At 35.3% G+C, this 19,940-nt stretch overlaps 1 protein-coding gene across 6 annotated transcripts in view; it reads left to right on the forward strand.

Moving 5' to 3' along the window:
- Window positions 1-19,940, forward strand: part of NAALADL2 (N-acetylated alpha-linked acidic dipeptidase like 2) — a 1,155,955-nt gene that overhangs the window by 294,111 nt on the left and 841,904 nt on the right. Inside the window, exon 1 of one of the 6 annotated variants that reach the window (XM_054700372.1) lies at window positions 3,652-4,510. The exons of the other annotated variants lie outside the window; for them this stretch is intronic. Within the exon in view, the coding sequence (XP_054556347.1) occupies window positions 4,468-4,510 (43 nt within the window). The 5' untranslated portion in view covers window positions 3,652-4,467. Of the gene's footprint in view, window positions 1-3,651; window positions 4,511-19,940 lie in introns of those variants that run through there. 6 annotated transcript variants of the gene reach the window in all.

Genomic DNA, 19,940 nt, shown 5'->3' on the forward strand with positions numbered 1-19,940 from the left:
GTGTCTGTTATTTTTACATGAGTCATTTTATATATCTTAATTATGTGAAGTGACTTGCAAACCATTAGTAATTGTTAAGTAACCTGTGTGTGTGTGTGTGTGTAGCTCCTTGGTTTCTTTTTTGACAAAGCTGCAATGGAAGATCATTAAAATAACAATACTCACCTTGCCACTAATCCTTGTTAATGGATGCCTCTTGCTACTGAAAGATATAATCAATCGCTTTCTTTATTTTCCATCAATATTAACTTTCTTAAGATTCTCTATGCAACTTATGAAAAAATATGATAGAGAATTAAAAGTTTAGTCATATCTAAGGAGTATGCATGTGTCCATTATTTTTGCACCAGAATTTTCATTTATTTCATATATATAAAAGGTAAATATGAACATGTGCATATTATGTATGTGTTTGGGAAGAGAGGCAGTATACACTTACCCATCTGGTCAAATAATCAAATTAAAACATAGATTAATAGGAGGGGGAAAACACATTCAATTTTGTATGTGTGGGAAATCTGCATAGAAATTACGATTTAAAGCCAGTGGAACAAAATTGAGGAATGGGACCTGGAGCGTCAAGGAGAGAGGAGGGAACTCGCCTGATGAAAGCACCAGATTCCCTGTAATTACATGTTGCTCTGCCATATAAAGAGTTTTCTTGGATAGGTTATTTCTGGATATAACCCTAAATCTGGACAATATCACCAGTTTTCATTGTTTTAGAGACTAAAGGGAGTAGTAATAATTTCTCTGAGCCTGCAAGACTTCAATTAACCTTAGCCTGAAATAATTCTCATGCCAACATGGTATATCTTGAGTAGGTCTGTTGTACACATACTGGGAGACTTAGCCCTCAAGTACCAGGTTTGCATAATTATTGGATATATTCTGATTGTGGCATTTTATTTACCTAGGGTCGCATTTCCATTTTCCATCATATACAATATGAATATTCAGAACTTTGAATAACTGCTTTTTTCTTGTTTCAATGTTTCTCATATATATTTGTGTGTGTATACACACACACACACACACACACACACTTCCCTTGGTAATCAAAACTAAATACTCACTTTAATAAATATACATAAGTTTATTAATTTTTTTAAAGATTTATTAATTTATGCACACAAGAACTGGGGTACAGGCCAGAGGTGTGGTGAGAGGATTCACCAGAGACAGAGTGGGGAACAGAACAGGCAGAATGACTGAAATACAGTGCTGAGGGGAGCAGCAGGCAAGACAGAAGAGGTCTGCTGTGCCATGTGATTTAGCATCCTGCCCGGGGATCGAACTCATGCTGCAGTGGCTGCTTTATAGCACTGAGACTTTATAGCACTGAGACTTAATGCCTTGTGACACTAGGGAGGCCCAATAAGTATGCACAACAAGATAAAACTGCAACATTGGTTTCTTTCTAAAGTGTAGTTTCTAGGTAGAACCATCAAACTGGGTAAAAAAGGGGTGATGATTATATCATCTTTCTTGGCCACTCTCTCTTTGGAGTTTGATTTAGAAAACACAAATAAATAGATCGTACAGTTGGATATGATATTTGCTGTTATGGCATCTATGTTAATTCAAAAATGTGCTTGGTGAAATTTTTTTTTTTTTTAACAAGGTCTCAGAACGCATCTAGAGGATACATTCATTGAGTTCCATTTCAAGTTTCTGAAAACCTTGGTAATTGTATCAGTTGTTTGTTTGTTTCCTTTTTTTAACCATTTAATGGCGCATACTAATACCACCAATGCTATTTGTGCATATGTGTTTTTTTTTAATTTTTTGAAAGGTTTATTTTTATTTATTTATGCATACAAGAACTGGCCAGAGGAACAGGGGTGAAATGATTCACTATAGACAGAGTGGGGAGCAGAACAGGAGTATCTACTGAAATATACTGCTGATAGGAACAGCTGGCGGGTCAGGAGAGGTACGCTGTACCATGTGGATTAGCTCCCTTGTCAGGGATCAAACTCAGGCCACAGTGTCTGGTGATAGCTTGATAGCACTGAGACAACCTCTGCACCACCAGGGAGATCCTGCTTGAGTTTTTTAAACCAAAGTATTAGCTGGTTTTTCTTCTTTTATTTACTTGTTCTTTCACTGCCTCATTTTTGGATATTCTTATAAATTTCCTCATCTCTTTTAATCCTGTAGCTTTTAATTATTTGATTTGCAGGTAAGTCTGCCCATTACCCACCCCTCCATCTCTTTTCACTTTTGAACTCTGACAACATTTTTCTTCCATCATTTTCTTTGCCAATCCATGCCATTCTTTTCCTTATCCTTTAGTTTACCCTTTCTGAAAATGGCAATTTTATTTAAATTTTTTTTATTAAGAAAAAATTTTTTTCTTTAAAAAAATTAATGAAGGCATAGGATGTGATAAAAGTTCTGTTAGTTGCTAGGGATATGGTGATGGGTACAAGAAGAGTCTCTAATATAACATCTTACAAGGACAGAAATAATTAGATATTACATCTAATACAATATGTTAAGAACCATGGAGTTATACAAGAACATCTAGGTATACAAAGCAGATACCACAGTCAAGCCTGGTTTTAACAAGAATTCGTGGATATGAACTGCTCAGGTGAAGGAGAGGTAGGAAGGAAGTTTTCCAGTCATACAAGGCCCAGAATGGATAGAGAGAAAGTATCTGCATGACACTTGGTTAGTATTGAAACTATTTCAGTTTTACTGAATGCATACTTACATTACTTTCTGTGCAGCTACAAAACTTTTGAGGTCGTTATGTATTTCCTTGGCTCAATATACATTTTTTGGTCACTTCTCACATGCCATAATTCAATTTGTAGATAATAGGTGCTTTATACCTGTTATTGACTAATATTAGGTGCCTGAGGCAGGTATGCAAATTCATTTCCAAGTTTGTCATAATGAGTGAGGATTGATATGTCTGTTTTTCCTCATATGGGGAAGTCAGGATGTGATGATTATAGTGTTTTATTGGCAAATATTCAAACTCAGATTACTCTTGGTAAACTATGTGGCAGAGTATCGATGTTACATTATGCAGTTATGTTAGGCAAAGGCCTGCTGTATTCTGGAACAAACCGCAGTGTGAATTTCAAAACATTGGCTCCTGGCATTAAAGTGATGGGATGTGTTTTATATAGTAAATGGTCTTTTTCCCTCATATTAAAGATGAGGAAACTGAGAAACAGAGAGATAATTAGTAAGAGAATTGAAAATGAGCTGTGATAAAGATTTTTTAATCTCAATTTAATTTTTTTAATACTTTTGAAAATAACTACTCTGATATTGTATTGCTTACATAAACTATGCTATCAATTTTTTATTAATAAACTAGCTAGCATGGTTATATGAATTCTTTTAAAAAGAAAATTAAAAAAAAAACATCAAGTGAACTATTAGACACCTGATTTTTTCTTTAATAGTCTAAGCTAAAAGATAATTGTTGGAAAGAATAGAGAAATTTTCTTTTTTCTTTTTGATGTCCATGGTGACAGAGCTAAACACACTGACTTATTTTTGTGATCTAAGTCCTCTCTCACAAGTGAAGAAAGATAAAGCTCCAGTTTCTTGCTCCTCTTTGGCACAGATAATTTTATTTGAGGCATACTAGTTTAAGTTAATATTATGTTTATATTAAAAAGGCAATGAAAATATCAGTATCCTTCTTTTACAAGTGAGCGTCTTGAGAGCTAGGATTGGACTGATCATTTCTTTAAGGTCTCTCAGTTAAGTGGCACAACTGACTTCAGAACATAGTGACAGCAATGTTCTAGTCTGGCATTCTTTGCACTTAACAGTAGGAAGAAAAGAACAACAGGAGGGTTAGCAAGAAGATAAATCTAATCTTCATATTAGTCTGCTGAAATAGGTATTATTCCCATTTTACAGTTGAGGAAACTGAATCTCAAAGAAGATCTGAATCTGGCTTATTGTTGTATATCTAGTATGAGAGATGCCTGACTTTCCACCATTGCACAAAACTGATTCCATTCTTTTCTCTCACATAAATATTTTTTTTAGTGGACATTGCAAAATTCACTTGAAATTTTATTGTTATACGAGAAACAGCTCAGAACACTAAAACATGATCAAACATAACCCTGGCTCTGCACCATGATGTGTTGGTAGTATCGACACACTTTCACCAAAAAAAAAAAAAGTAGATTGTTTCTGGAATAAAGTGAAAGTAGGGAATTAAAAGTATTTATCAAAACTGAAACAAAGCCATGTTTTGTAAAGCACACAAATAGCAGTGCCTTGGATCAAAGATGTGATCTTACTTCATAGTAAAACAGGTCCTGCAAGCCCAGGTAACTCAGGAAGCAGAGTGGTAATTATTCACAGAAGAAAGCAGGTAGTATACTGTTACAATACTACAGTAGAAAGTCAGAAGGTCACAAAGCGTGCAAGGTAGCTGACACAACCTGAAACTGCTTGGCCCCCTTTAAAAGAAATACAAAAATGGGAGAGAATGAAGCAAGTTTACCTAACACATCTTTGCAAGGTAAGTGCCAACACTCCCTGAAATGTTGTTAATCAGAAATTTAAGCAGTGTGGATTACCAAGTGAGTGAATATGTGTGTGTGTGCCTGTGCGTTTGTGTGTTTGTGCACAAGTGTGCCCTGTGGATTTTCTACGTGAACTTTGAGGGTGGTGAATGAGGCAGGATTGTTGTTGTTTTAGAGGAAGCCAGCCTGCTGTCCCTGTAGCGCTCGACAACCTGACCAACACAAATTTGGTGGAGAATGGGGAAGCCTTTTCCTTGCACTCGATGTAATGCTGAAGGATTGGGCAGCTGACTTCCAATTCATTTTCATGTTAGCCCTTTTTCACCATTGATGGAGTATTAATTTTTGTCTCTACCAGTGGGATTTTTATTTGTAATCAAGTTTTGCCATCTCTTGTGTTTGCCAACTAAGTGTTCTTGTAATTAGTGTAGCATATTTCTAAGTAGAAAACAGGATCTCAGGGGAGAGAGCCTATCAGCTGGGGAGAGTGGTTTATGTTACAGGTCTTACTTAATCAGATACCTTTGTCCTTTGAAGGGATTGGCTTTGTTGACATTGGCCTGAGCTGCTTGGGTGTCCATGGTTAGGCTTGTTGATAGAAATAAATACAACATTCCTCATGCATTTTACTTTTTTTTTTTTGCATGAGGAAATTTTTTAAAATAAAAATAGAAAATAGAACTAATGTTTATTTGTTGCAATGGTTTTGACTATTGTACTTTACTTTTCAATGAATTATTTACCACCTTTGCAGAAGACACTTTGATCAAGGTTTTTTTTTTTTCAAAAAAAAAAAAAAACTACTTGACTGTGACATATCTATTTGTTTAATTATATTCTTAGGAAGCTACCACCAAGAAAATCCCCAAGCTACACAGTTTCCCATTAAGTACATATAATCAAGCATGTAACTATATCTATGAAATATAACACATAACAGAATAACAATAAAATCATCCTAGACTTGTCTAGTTACAAAAGTATATTATCTTCTAGAATGCCTATGCTTTCTTCTCTATTTTACTTATTCCTTTCGCTACTTGACCTTTTTAAATTCCTAGAATTGACTTAATTCTGTATGTTGCCTGATTTATTTTAATTCATGCATAAAATACTGTTATAAAGCATTTTTGTTTAAAAATTCATTTAAAAGTTATTTAGTTCATTCTATTGAAGAAAAATAAGGGGGAAGGCTCATTTAGCATGATCCTGTGAAAAATTTAGTTGTATATAGTTAGTTTGTTTTTGGTAATATGTTCCACTCTAAAAGGGTAACTTTCCCTTTCTCTGATATGTAGCATATATGTATGTATCTAGCAACTATTTCAATATCACTTATCATCTCTCTATATATGTATATATATACATATAATTACTTTCAGAATTAGTAATCAGTAACTATGAGGAAGCATGCAAAAAAAAAAAACAACAACTATAATAAATAATTTGAACATTGTGGTTTGAGCTGGAAAATGATATGCCCAGATCCATAAGCTTTCTGAGAATATTTGTGAGATTAATTTTATCCAAAAGAATTTTCCTTAATGCATACCATGAAAAATCTTTAATGAGGAATGTGTTTTCCTCAGATGTCATCTGGGTGGAAATGTATCCTTGGTAGGTCTACAAAGAATTCAGATCTATCTTACTGAAGTATTTCCAGTTATATTTGTCTTAAGATTAACTGAACCTATTAATCAGGTAGGAATTAATGAGAAATGATGGCACATCATTTGCTGGTTTTAAATTATTTCTGGATTATTTTTTAAGTTATAAAGGAAAGCACCCTAGGGATGATTTGCAACTTTATTTGTATGTGTGAGGGTACGGTATTTTATAATTTTGTCTAATATCACATAAAACATATCAAGATATATCTTCGAGTCTTAATTTATGGCAGACACTACAATTATTCTGTTTTCTGTATAACTATCTACGTCTGAAAGTAATTTTAAAAAGTGTCAAATTAGATGAAAAAGTCATTTTTAAATGTTGTTTTATTTTGCCTTTGACTTAATAGTATTTTTTTTAAAAGATTCAGAGGTTTTCTGAAATAATGCTAATTATCATCAGCTATTCTTATAAATGAGTGTTTTCTGACATAATGACTATATTCAACTACTGTGTTTTATTCGTTAAACATATGGGTGATTTATGTAGTTTGACTATGAAGATAATAAATGACAGTAGATTATCATTAGAACTCCATCATGTGCTTTGAATAATGATTTTCTAAGGCCATATATCTAAATTTTCTAGATTAATTGGGCTCTCTCTACTCAAAACTGAGAGAGCTTAGCCATAGACATTGTCAAATGTTATTCATTTTAGTGCCTTTTGCTGTATATCTTGTACCATTTTTTACCCAGGAAGCTAGCTGAAAGTTTCCTGGTTAGTGGAGCCCATATGTTGTCAACAATTATATTTCTAATGGTATTGGGAACTTTTTTCCCCCACAAATTAAAGTCATTCCAAGATTATCTTCAACAATGTTGTTAAGAAAACAAAATTCCTAATAACCTTGAGAACTACTTTGTTTTATTCAACTATTCAAGGATCAGGCAGCATCCCATCTAGCAGGTAAAAAGACATGGTGAGAAAGTTGCAGAAAATGAAAGGTTTTTGTAGTCATCAGAAAGTGAGTGGGACAAGGTTTTTTAAGCAAAAGAAAGCATTATTTTAGGGACTTGCCTGGTGGCGCAAGGGGTTAAGCATAGCACTGTGAAGCTATCAGCAGCCTCTGCAACATGAGTTTGATCCCCTGCCAGCCAGGAAACTATCCACATGGCCGGCCAGGGATCTAACCCACATGGCAAAGCAGACCTCTCCTGTCTTGCCCACTGCTCCCCCTCAGCAGCATATTTCAGTCAGTCTGTCTGCTCTGTTCCCCACTCTGTCTCTGGTGAATCCTCTCACTCCCCTCCATACTTCTGGCCTGTACCCCAGTTCTTGTATCCATAAATAAATAAATCTTTTTTAAAAAAGAAAACATTATTTTAGGCAAGGCTGCCCTCTAATTGTTTCCTTTTTAACACTATTAACAGATCTCAATTGTCTTTTCAAACATAAACAGCACTTACTCCCTTTCATTCTAATGACAGAGTAACCCCACAGAGAATTATATGCAGACTTCATATGTGAACCTTCATAATATTCTCAGGAGTCATAAATTTAATTATCTAGGGTAGGATAAAATGCTAAAGTGTTTTTCCTAATTCATTTGAATATGAATACAAATGTATAAATAGTATGCCATAAGGAATAGGGCACGTGCTTTTCATTACTACTACTAAGGTAAGGAAGCAGCATATCATCTGCAAACACATGTGCCACCGAGCAGCACTTTTTTAGCCCGTGACAATGGAAGATCATGTAGGGATGAAGGGAGAGATGTGGCTCCTTTCCTGGTAGGCAGCTACCTGGAAAATGCGTTAAGCTAAGATTACTCCAGAGACTACCCTTGGGCATGCTTCTTACCTGTTCTCTTTCAGAATGGAGATGCATTTTTTACTTTCTCCTCCCTTAATGGGTAAGAAAGACCCTTAATGGGTAAGAAAGACCCAATTCAGAATTTTGAAAGGAGAAAAGAATCTGTCACTATCCAGCTATATTCTTCATCCATTGAGTGAGTCTCTCCTACCTCAGGAACTCAGTCCCCATGAACATTTTCTGGATTCTTTCTCTTTTCCTCCTCCCTGGTCAGATTTTCCCAAGACCACCTGCCACTTTGTAAAAGATACATTGTGCTAATTTATCCTCAGATTTATTTTTTAAAGATTCATCTATTTATGCATACAAAAGCTGGGGTACAGGCCAGAGAAGTGGGGGGAAGGGTGTGAGAGGATTCACCAGAGACAGAGTAGGGAACAGAACAGGGAGACTGACTGAAACACAATGCTGAGGGGAGCAGCGGGCGAGGCAGGAGAGGTGCTGCGCCATGTGGGTGGCTCCCTGGCCCGCTGGGGATCGAACTTGTGCTTCAGAGGCTGTAGAGACTGCAGATTGCTTCACGGTGAGGGGCTCAACCCCCTGCACCACCAGGAAGCCCTATCCTTAGAATTTTTGAAATAAAATTTATCTCTGAGTTCAATGCTAAAATAAGCTGGGAGAGGAAATAAGCTGTTTATTGAATGGTAACCTTTCTACCTCAGTTCTTCTTAGTTCTCTAGATCTGGGAAGGTCCTAATCTATGAAAGACTAGAGCTCAGAGGGAAAATTGTTTCAGTGTACAAAAGATTTGGCTTACCACTGTGGAAAGCAAGGCCAGCCCCACCTATGCTCTACAGAGAAGAGAGAACTCTACTAATCAGCTGCAGGGGAATTTGACTGTCAGAGTTAGAGAAAAAAAATTGCAGAATATTAGCATACTCAAGGAAGAAGGGAGCTCAGAGAACCTCAAGTCCAATAGTTTTACTTTGTCTAAAAGCAAAGAGATCCTATGAAGTTGAGAAAATTGTCCTTAGGTTTCAGAAGCAGTTGCCAAAGACAAGATCTCCACCCTGGCTGCCTAGAGCCTATAATTTTACGAAGGAATTTGTTTCATTATTTTTCCAGAAGCATTTGTTTTACTGTTTCAAAAAGAGAGAAATCAGGGTTATAAATGCTTTCCATATTGCATCTTTTAGTTTCTATATTAATGTAATGATCTACACAGCATTGTCCAGTACTTAGGCATGCTGTCTGGCTCTGGTGCCTCAAGGTTTGAGCTTTCTCCCAACTCCATAAAAGTTCCATTACTTTTTGAGACGTTTACTTAACTTTCATCGTAACCAGGAGTAGGTGACTTGAAAGTCCCTACGCACCTGCAATGAATGTTTCTCATGATTCAGCCAGTCTCTAGAAATTATACTTACGTTCTCTTTGACTAGTAAATGGGGAAACAATGTAGGCAGGAAGGTGCCATAGTGTCTGTACTTCCAAGTTGCAGCCTGAGGGTAGCAGTACTGTATAGTCCAACCTGTTTCACTGGTTTGGTGTGCATGTTTACTTTCTGTAGTAGAAAAAAAAATATCTCTGTATTCATCATCATAAACTATGCCAGTGAGTGCCTTGAAACCTTTCTAGTACCCCAAAGATGACTCACCAGTTTGTGACTCTTCCTTCCCACTCTATAGATCTTTAATAACATTTTCAATTAAAAGAAGTCTGAGGAGCTGTTGTATAACCTAAATTCCAGGAAAAAGGTTTTTTCACTTGCCGTTAGTGATAGGTTGCAAGATTTGAAGACCTGAGACAGGTGAGATTTGAAATATAGACATTGAGATAACAGGGTGTTTTGGAGTCAAAACTTAGATGTTAACTGGAGAGGTCTTATAATTTAAGGATACAATTGAGCATATTGGAACAACTAAAATTTCAGAGAACGTCAAAGCATGGAATCTCAGGGGAATCTGGCCTACGTGGGTAAGGCAAAGGTGCCTGTGAAGATGGCTTGGAAACTTTCCCCAGGTACAGAAAGTCCTTGGAGCAGGGGAATCAGATTTGGAGATGAACTCTGAAGGAATATGTAGACATAGTTAAGGAACTCAACATAACTGAGTTAAGGAGCTCTGTTTTTCCAATCTTTCTAAAAGGAAATAGTATCTTTTCTATTAGGAATGGTTCATGAGGTAAAGACAGTAAATAACATGGTACTCAATTGAAACCTGCTGTTGGGGGACAAGCCAGTTCTTATATACTTTGAGACTGCGTATTTGTTCCTAAATTTTTAAATGGCCTGGAAAGCAGTTTAATCCCCTTTGAATTAAATGATGTTTTATGGCACCAATGTTGTTTTAAAGGGAACGATTTAGGTTATCATAAAATATTCTTGAAGAAAAGGTGATATATACCTATAGGATTACTTGATTGCTTAAATATTATTATTAATAATACACTGAAATATCCCTATCTACTTAAAAGGTTGGATTTATCTTTGAATCTGCTTCCTTTGTCTTAAGGAAAGGAAACAAAGGGTAAAGTAATAATCTGATGATTCTACATGTATAAACACCATGTGATTATTATATTCCTATCCTCTAATATTTTGGAAAGTGTTTAAACAAATTTAACTAATTGCATAGAATGGTAAGTCACCATTTTTCATACCATACTTTTTGAGGAGAAGATTATTAACCAAGCATGTACTTGAGTTATTATTGGAAGGTATTACACTTGATACATATAAGAGGTGACTGACAAAATTACAAAGAAAAATGTGATTAGGATGAAAACACATGAAAAGGTATTGAGTTTCAGTTGATCTCTTGAGCCTGTAATCTGTCTTCAAGAAATGTCTGTGTAAATAGCTTTATTTGACAAGCCTATTTTGTTGCTTTGTTGGTAGATGTGTTTAACCATTTCTACAGTTGAACACTTTAGAAGGCACATTTATAAAAACCTCCATAATTTATATTGAAAAGGAATGCATCTATCCTCTTTAAATCCATAATTAGTATAATGCAAGTTTACAATAAAAATTTTGAGTGTGACTTGGAGGGTAGGTATAAAATTCTACCTACTAAAAAATCTCAAAAAAGCCTTGAAAAGTCAACTACTGAATTTAATGAAAGATGCAGTTCATATAACCCTGCAAAAGGTGTGCATGTACACCTATTAAAAACACAATCAGCTTTGCTGTGTGACTTCAGACCTTAGTGAATGATTCATTTCCAGAATTGATTAAACTCTTGAAGTCCATTCCATCTCTGTGATTCTATTGTTTTCTCAAAAGTGAGTTCCTTTGTAAACAGCATGAGAAGAAGAAAGGACTAAAGGGTCACTGTTCCCTATTTCCCTTCTTGTTTATGGACTTTTAATGCAATCATGAACAAGTCCTATCTTCCCTTAAACTATTGATAAATCTTTCTTTATGTCAGGTTTTAGAGATGGAGAAATAGACTTTGCACAAAAGAGGAAAGATGATTCCACTGTTGCCAATTCTTGCTATTGTTATAAATACAGACAGGTATCTAAGAATTTATAGAGAAATCTAGCAATTTATAGAGAGTTTCATAGAAGAGATATGATATATATTTATTCTGACAGGTTTAATAAATTAGGATAAGTGGCCAGAGGGAGGAAAATCTTTTTTCTGGCAAAATGAACAACATAACAAGATATAGAAATTGTATCTATGGGGCCTCCCCGGTGGCGCAGCGGTTGAGCGCTGGGTTGCGAAGCTGCCCGCGGCCTCAGCGGCGCCGGTTCGATCCCCGGCTGCTCCCCGGCCACTGGAGGAGGGTCCCACATGGTGCGCAGACCTCTCCTGCCGCCCGCTGCTCCCCTCAGCAGTGTACTTCGGTCCTTCTGCCTGCTCTGCTCCCCGCTCTGGCTCTGGTGAATTCTCTCACCCTCCCGCGCTTCTGACTGTACCCAGTGCATGTATAAAAAAAACAAAAAACAAACAAACAAATAAATAAAAACATGCCTCTATAAAAAAAAAAAAAAAAAAAAGAAATTGTATCTATGCATGTATTTACTTTGTTTTCTTTTGTTATTGAAAACATAAAAGATTTAGCAAAAATTATTATTTTATAATAAGCTATAAATAATATAGAAAATAAGGCTAAAATAATTCTACAGTTAAAATTTGTATAGAAAGTATGTGCCAAAATATTCTAACTAGCTATCAGACAGGTCACAAATTTGTTTTCAAGCTTCCCAGCAGTCAAGAGTAAGATATTGGTTTTAAGATTTATAGTGTTCAAATGATATAAAAATGTGGCAGTTATTCAAGAGCTACATAGTTTTCTTAATTAGATATAGTGATAGAATAATATTATAGATGACAGGAGACAGGTCTACCTAGAAAAGAGGGTGTTCATTAGGCAACACTAGACATGAAGTTAAAAGAGTTACAGAGATAAGGAAAACACCATAATTCTTCTCAGAATCTTAACATGGATGAGTTTAGGGGATTCTTAAGCTGCTGCATCATTTTGCCAGGCATTTTTCAGAAAATAAAAAAAAAGAAAAAGAGAAATATTGGCTTTTAAAATCTAAATATTTACATGATTTAAATATTCACACTATTAAAATTCAGAATATAAAAATAGGTCCTTTTGGAAATTAGGCTGTTATATATATTTTATAAGCATATGGTATTACTCAAGTAATGTGGAGATTCTGCTGGATTTTATATTGGTATTATGCATTCATTTTGTTTAATTAAGGTTCAGGACAGTCACTGTGACAGAGTTGATATTGGGAAGGATTTGGAAGGGCAGGGATAGAGAATAAAGATAAAGAAGAGCACATTGGCATTTACAATATTCATTCGCATTATAAATGTCCTTTAAAAGTATAATCTTATATTAGGTGCAATGAGATAAGGACTTGGGCTTAATTTCTTTTTCATACATGTAAGTTAGAATTTGGGAAAAAGAAGAAATAATAGTTAAAAGTAGTAATTATTTTTTTATCTTAAGTCTGAGTTCTTATATGTTTTGTTTTTATGTTTTGTATTTTTTCAGTTTAGTATTTGACCTATGTGAATCTTTCATAGTCATCATCTCTTTTTTTTTTTAAAGATTTTATTTATTTATACAAGAGCTGGGGTTTAGGCCAGAGACAAAGGTGGGTGAGAGGATTCACCAGAGTCAGAGCGGGGAACAGAACAGGCAGACTGACTGAAATACACTGCTGAGGGGGGCAGTGGGCGAGTCAAGAGAGGTCTGCTGCTCCATGTGGGAATCTCTCTGGCGAGCCGGGAATCAAACCTGCACTGCCGAAGCTGCGGACAGCTTCACAGCGCTGCGCTCAACCCGCTGTGCCACCAGAGAGGCCCAGTCATCATCTTTTTTTTCAAAAAAGGTTTATTTATGCATACAAGAATTGAGGTACAGGCCAGAGGTGCAGGAGGTGAGAGGATTCACCAGAGACAGAATGGGGAGCAGAACTGGCAGATCTACTGAGACACACTGCTGTGGGGGGCAGTGGGCGAAATTGGAGAGGCCTGCTGCGCCATGTGGGCAGCTCCCTGGCCAGCTGGATTGAATTTGTGCTGCAGAAGCTGTGGCTAGCTTCACAGTGCTGTGCTTAACCCCTTGTGCCACCAGGGAGGCCCAGTCATCATCTTTTATTTCTAGGTTAGAAAACATGTACTACTGTTTATATTTCTAGAAATTAGTAATGACTACATTATACATATCAAAATACTCTTATATTGCTTAATGGCATAATCCACAATAACATTTGTATTTAAAAAATAGAATGCTGAAATGGTAGGTTTAAAATGAAATTTGCATTTATATAAATTGATTAGTTAGTGGATAATTTTTCTTATCTAGATTAACTGTAGTAAATAATTTATCTACATCACTACATAAAAAGAGCAAAGAGTTAATATTCATTGGTCAGTAACCAGATATTTTAAGATTATTTGACTATTGCAAGAAGTTTAGCCTTCTCTCTTACTGCAACAAGCACACCTAGCTGATCCCCTTATCATCTCAGTGATACCTTCTCTATTTCAAACTGAAAAAGTCAATTTCTCTTTTGATGTCAGATTTCAATTCTTTCAATATCTCATAAGTCATTTTCATTTTCTTTTTTCTTTTTTATAAATTTGTTTACTGTTTCTTTTCCCTGCAAAAAAATGTTCTCTCTTTTAGATTCAAGCCCATGGCTGACTTGTTCATTACATTTCTAATGTCTAGAACAACAGTTAACACCATTTTTGCAATAAGTATAAGTTCACTATTGTCAGTAAAACCCTAATATTATCCCAACATGTATATGCAATTTGCATTTATGCAAACATGAAAATTAGTTGAGCATAAAGTAACAGTTACTAAAATGGTGAGTATACAACAAAATAAAAAAAAGAAATCTTAACCAAAATATCACTGACCAAAGTGTTAAGATTGAAAGAAACACTTTTCAGAAGAGCAGTAGTTGAAAATAAGAGTCTATTCTAGGACTTTATGAGTAGTGCATTGTCTTTCAGAGTTAGAGAATTTGTTCCCACTTACTTCCTTTAGTTTTTGTTGTAGTGACTTTTTGAGATGACTTAGACAAGATCTCACAGATTTCAGGTATTAATGATGATGATGGTGGTGATGGTACTAATAGGCACTCTTTCAAGTGTTTGACATATGTTGTCTAATTTCATAACCATCCAACAAAGAATATGCACTCAGTAAATATAAAACACAAATAATGTTATGACTAGATCTTCCTTATAGAAGGAAAGCTTCCCTCCTATTTTATCTGCATCATTGTCTATCATCTCATTTGATAAGGTTGACTTCATATGTTGATGGTAGAATTTTATAAAAAGAAATGTTTGGGATATACTTGAGGTTAAATTAGTATATGAACTTAGTGTAGAAGGAGAGAAAGCTAGGTTCCTGGATTAGTGAGGGACAGAATAGTGTTGTGAACTGATTTAGGGAATGGGATATAGTTTAGGAAATTTAGGAGTGGGAATAGTTTAGGGAAAAGAAATTTAATGAGACTGTTTTCAACAAGATGATTTTAAACTCTAAGTGTTACATATTAATCAAAATGCCTGGGACTTAAATTATGAATATGAGACTAGATTTTAGAAGAAAGATCTAAGAGTTGGAATTTACTAAAATTTAAGGCATATATGACATTTTGGAAAAGTGAGGCTATAGAAAGGTAGGTGTTAAAGTAGGAAGAAAAGACTGATGGTAGAGTCTAGAAACACCTGAAGTCTTAGCAGAAGTGAAAGAAAGATAGGGTTATGAAGAGAAAGAAGACTGAGAAGACAAAGTTTTCAGTGATCTTCTATATAAAAAATGTAAAAATATCAAATGACAGTATAATTATGTAACCAGGTTTCAAGTTTAGAATTAAGGTGAGACATGAGGAAAAATCATTTTGAAAATCATCAGGAATGAGGTGATAGGAGAGGACACATTATAAAGTTAAACTATAAAGAGCTTATAATAAGTGTTCCATGGGAAATGATCATAGTAAGAGAATAAAAATTCGAGGAGTAAACAAAGGAAGTAGCTACTCTTCAACAGTTCTATAAGGTAAAAGTAAATTTCACAAATAAGGAAAGAATATAAGGGAGAAGATGTAGGTAATAAAATAATAGGAGCATGTCTGATGAAGATGAAATCTTGGATCAGGAAGGAAACTTTAAAGAACAGGAGGGTAGCTTGCTTTACATAAGGAAAAATAAGTAGAGTGAGTTTAATTTTAGAGTTCCTACATTGCAGAAAAGAGTAGGTGATGGAACTCATGCCATGCCAAATTGCCTACATCTTTGCAGAAAAAGATGAGTTCATGCAGCTAAGAGTTAGGGTGGGGCTGTGTGTGGGGTAATGAATGCATGAAAGATAAATAAAAGGATTGGCCAGGAATTAGCCTCAGTGAAGTTAGACAGGAGATAGTGTCAGTGAACGTGGGATAATAAAAGGAATAAACACAGGCAGATTTAGTCAGTTTTCACGAGTGACTTTGTGTGAGTGTGTGTGCCTGTGTGTGTGTTATTAGTTTATTTGCAGTGTTAGTTTGAATTATTATTCTGGAATACTGAGTCTTCATAATGCAGTCTTCCAATAAGCCTCCCCTAATGACTTATCTTCAATGTTTGCCACTGCATAGCAGAGATAGAGGGACAGTACATTCATTACAGGTTCATCCAGGTTTTTGGAAAATAATAGAACAACTAATCCTCACTGCCAAAAAGGCTTTATAGAGGTACCTTCTCATAAAGGAGAGCAAATTAGAAAAATGTCCTGCTATACCCCTGTCTATGCACATATATATGAATGTGAGTAACATGTGAGACTTTAGGGTGAACTTCTATAAGAAAATATGACTAGAAGCAGTACTTATTCAGTTGAAGATTTTAAGATCTTTGGATAATCAGTAATTCATGTTAGGATTGTATTATGTTATTATTATCATCATTAAAAATAATGAAAAGAACAAGTAATTCAATTGGGCATTTAGTAAATTACCAGTTAAAGGACAAGCTAGGATTTAATTATAAGACATATATGACTCCCAGTGACTGTCTTAAAGAGCTAACATAAAAACAAAACTGTCCAAGGAGAATGTTTTAAACATTACCATTTGTATCTATATCCAAAATTTAGTGACTGTTAATTTTTATTACAAAAAGTGATTTTTAAACCACAGTTCATTTGATAACTCATGTGTTTGCTTTCCTCTGGAAACTACACTTTGTAACAACTCACGTAACTTCATGTGTAACCATGGTACTTTCTGTTTGTGTGTATTGTGATTCCTTTTATCCTAACTACACTCAGATCCTTATGATATTTTCATCATATCCACATTTCTGGCACTTTTATTGAAGGTGATAAAACTCTGAAGAAGTAGTTTGAAGTAAATGGGTTCTACTAAATTCAAGAATGTTTTGACCATTAACCTTCAATTTGAAGTTTTAGGTGACCACAAACTAGTATAAAGGAATATAGATTTACCTCTATCAAACACACCTTAAAGAGATTTTTAAACAATTGATGCTTTGCTGATGCAGAGAAATTTCCTCTTCAGTGTTTCTAACTTAACAAATTACATGTAAAGGCCATAAACTCCTTTATATTATCCATAAACATAATAAAAAATGTTACACCATATAACTTTGACTTAGTCAATAATTCTAGGCTTAGCCTTAGGGTTTGAGTAGAAAATTATTCCTGTTACACATTTTAATTATGCCATAAACTTTGGGAAATAGCTATTGATCTTCAGCATCTGGCGTCAGAAAGTTGTTTCTTTCTTGTTCTGTAGCCAGTGAAAGTATGCCATACAGACTAAAAATGAAGAATTTCAGAGGATCAAAGGCAGTATATATACTGTAAAGTACAATTTTTGGTTGTGTTCAAGTTACTTAAATGTTGCTTAATGAGATGATCTCTGCTAAACAACTTTCTACTGAAAAGTAGAGCTAACATTTGAATTTAAAATGTTACCTTGTTATATGAAAAAGGAATGGTACTCTTGATTATTTTTAATATTTTAATATGGAAATAGGGGGTTATAATCAGGAAACCATTTTTTTAAACTTGTTTGAACTGCATATTTAAGGTTCTCCAATGCTTGTGTAGGGATTTGAACATTGTTATTATCATTTTAGAAGTAATTATTTCATACATTTTCATCTTTGATCAGTAAGTCAGGGTAGTAACCTCCTTTTGTTAAAATTAAACATACATATAACATCTATGATGATGGTGATTGCTGACCTTTCAATTGGGGAAGGGCATTGCTATAAACACTAGGTAACACATTTTAAGCTTAACATCCACCATGTAAGAAGGATCTCAGATTGCTCATTTACAGAAAGCTCAATGAGGTTAAATAAGTCTGTTAGGATCCTATAAGGACTAAGTGACAAAGCTGGGATTCAAATCCAGGTATGTCTGACTAATTAAATGATGGTTTTCATGAATGAATATAGGCTAATTTGGTTTCCATTTTCAGCATGTTGGAAATTCTTTCAAAGTTAGAGCATTTAACAGAAGTTGATTTATATTTAAATTTAAGCTTACCAAATTTAATATTGTTAATTCACAAATGGTTACTCACATATGATTATGTACCAGCCATAGTGTTTAGAAACTGCTGAATCTAAACTTAATGAGTCATGACATTTCATAGTTATTAGGGAAGATATTATACTATAAATAAAAAAGGAAAATAATGTATATCTATGAATTTGTATACATATGTGAAAGGTTCGGCACGAGAAAAAAAAGGAGAGCCAGGCTAAATTTCTCAAAGGGAGGGAAAGTTTATTGCGCCCCGGGCGGACCTCACAGACCCAAGGCGGGGGTCAGTGGAGTCGCACGCATTGTTAGGGGGAAGCAGGGTTTTATAGGGTGAGGAGAGGTCAGGTGGGTAGTTGGGCTCATAGGGCGGGAAATGTTTGTAGGGCAGGTAGAGGTTCTTTGTTTGAGAAGAGACTCGTGGAGGGAGGGGGGAGGCTCATTGTCTGAGTCCTCCAGGCAGGTATCCACATTCCTGCCCCCCAGGTGGGCTTCCTGGTTGGCTCCTGCATTCAGGCCTCCTGCATGGACCTTTCAATATGAATATATTGTTTATGGCATTTCAGAATTCTCTGATAAACATTCTATAATTCCTCTCTTAAATTTCAGAATCTAATTAAAGGTATGATCATTTTAACTTTGATTCTGTGATGCCTTGTTGGGTCAATTTGGAGGCCTCAGTACCTGCATAACCCCAATCATTAAAGATGTTATTTTGAGAGCAACAGCAGGGAGTCTATTCACTTTTCTTGCCATAGGGCACCCCCTATGTCCTCACAGTGGGAACTAATGAGGAGTAATCTTCATCCTTTTTCTTTCCTACCCATTTCTTCCAAACCCACAGTGTAATTAAATGCACTGGATCAAGAATCTGTTGAGCTTTTCATGTATATAATGCCCTTCAAAGTGACTCTAGATGCAATGGTTTGTACTAATTTAATTGAATTTTATGTAAAAAATAAAACTCATATTCAATATAATTTTTGAAAGGTTATATGCCAGTCTGTATTTCTTTATATGAAAGTGTAATTTTCTCCAAGTATTCTTTAACTTGTGGGCTGTCATATAGCTTCCAATGAAGCTGATCAGGCCTATCATCTGGAAGAGAGAGATTTTATGCAGTCAATTCTTAGACATGTAAGGTATAAGCAAAAATTTCAAACCTGAGTTTATCTTTTTGTTTTAATTTAAACTCGAAGGGAGAATCTAATGATAGGAATGGAGTCTTTCATCAACTTTTATCTTCTATTATCTAAATATTAGAATTTATTTTATTTTTTTAAATTATTGTTTTTTTTAATATATTTTTACATCATTCTTCATGTTTGTACAATGTGTGCATTTTCATCTCTCGGTTATATGTATCATTGACATTTTAACTTTCTCCAAGGATACATATTCAGAATTATATGAAATAAGATACTTTAGCCAGTTTAGTGTCCTGAATAAATATTAGTCATGGGATTTAGGCATTTTATAAAAATTTATGTTTTTAAAGGAAGTATATGCAAGGTACTCATCCTGGAAATTTCTTTTAAGTCACCTCATTTTATTTTCACAACAAATATCTAAAGCTATTGTAACAGGGTGGTCCCCAGGAAAGGGGGAGGTTCCCTGCCCCACCCAAGGAAGGGTGGAGCTGAGCAGGAAGAGGAGAAGCTGCAGAAGAGACTGAGGAAGGAAGCAGGATGGAGCCAGGAGACCTGGAAGAGGCGCATGGAGCCTAGAGACATGTGAAGAAACTGCGCTTGTCTTTTGGTCGTGGACTGGGTGACACAGATGTGGGTGAGACCCGTGGGGAGGTGACCATGGCAGCTTTTATCTTGATGTTGATTTTGCTCTTTTCCTTCCGGGCTTGTCTGGTTGTTTGTGACCCTTTTCTGTGGGTCCCCACTGGAAGATGTTTTAGACTTGTGGCAGGCTTTGGGGCCTTGCTCTGGGCCGACCC

Source organism: Talpa occidentalis, unplaced genomic scaffold (genome assembly GCF_014898055.3).
Source record: "Talpa occidentalis isolate TD23 unplaced genomic scaffold, MPIMG_talOcc4v2.1 talOcc4.4, whole genome shotgun sequence".
Lineage (NCBI taxonomy): Eukaryota > Metazoa > Chordata > Mammalia > Eulipotyphla > Talpidae > Talpa > Talpa occidentalis.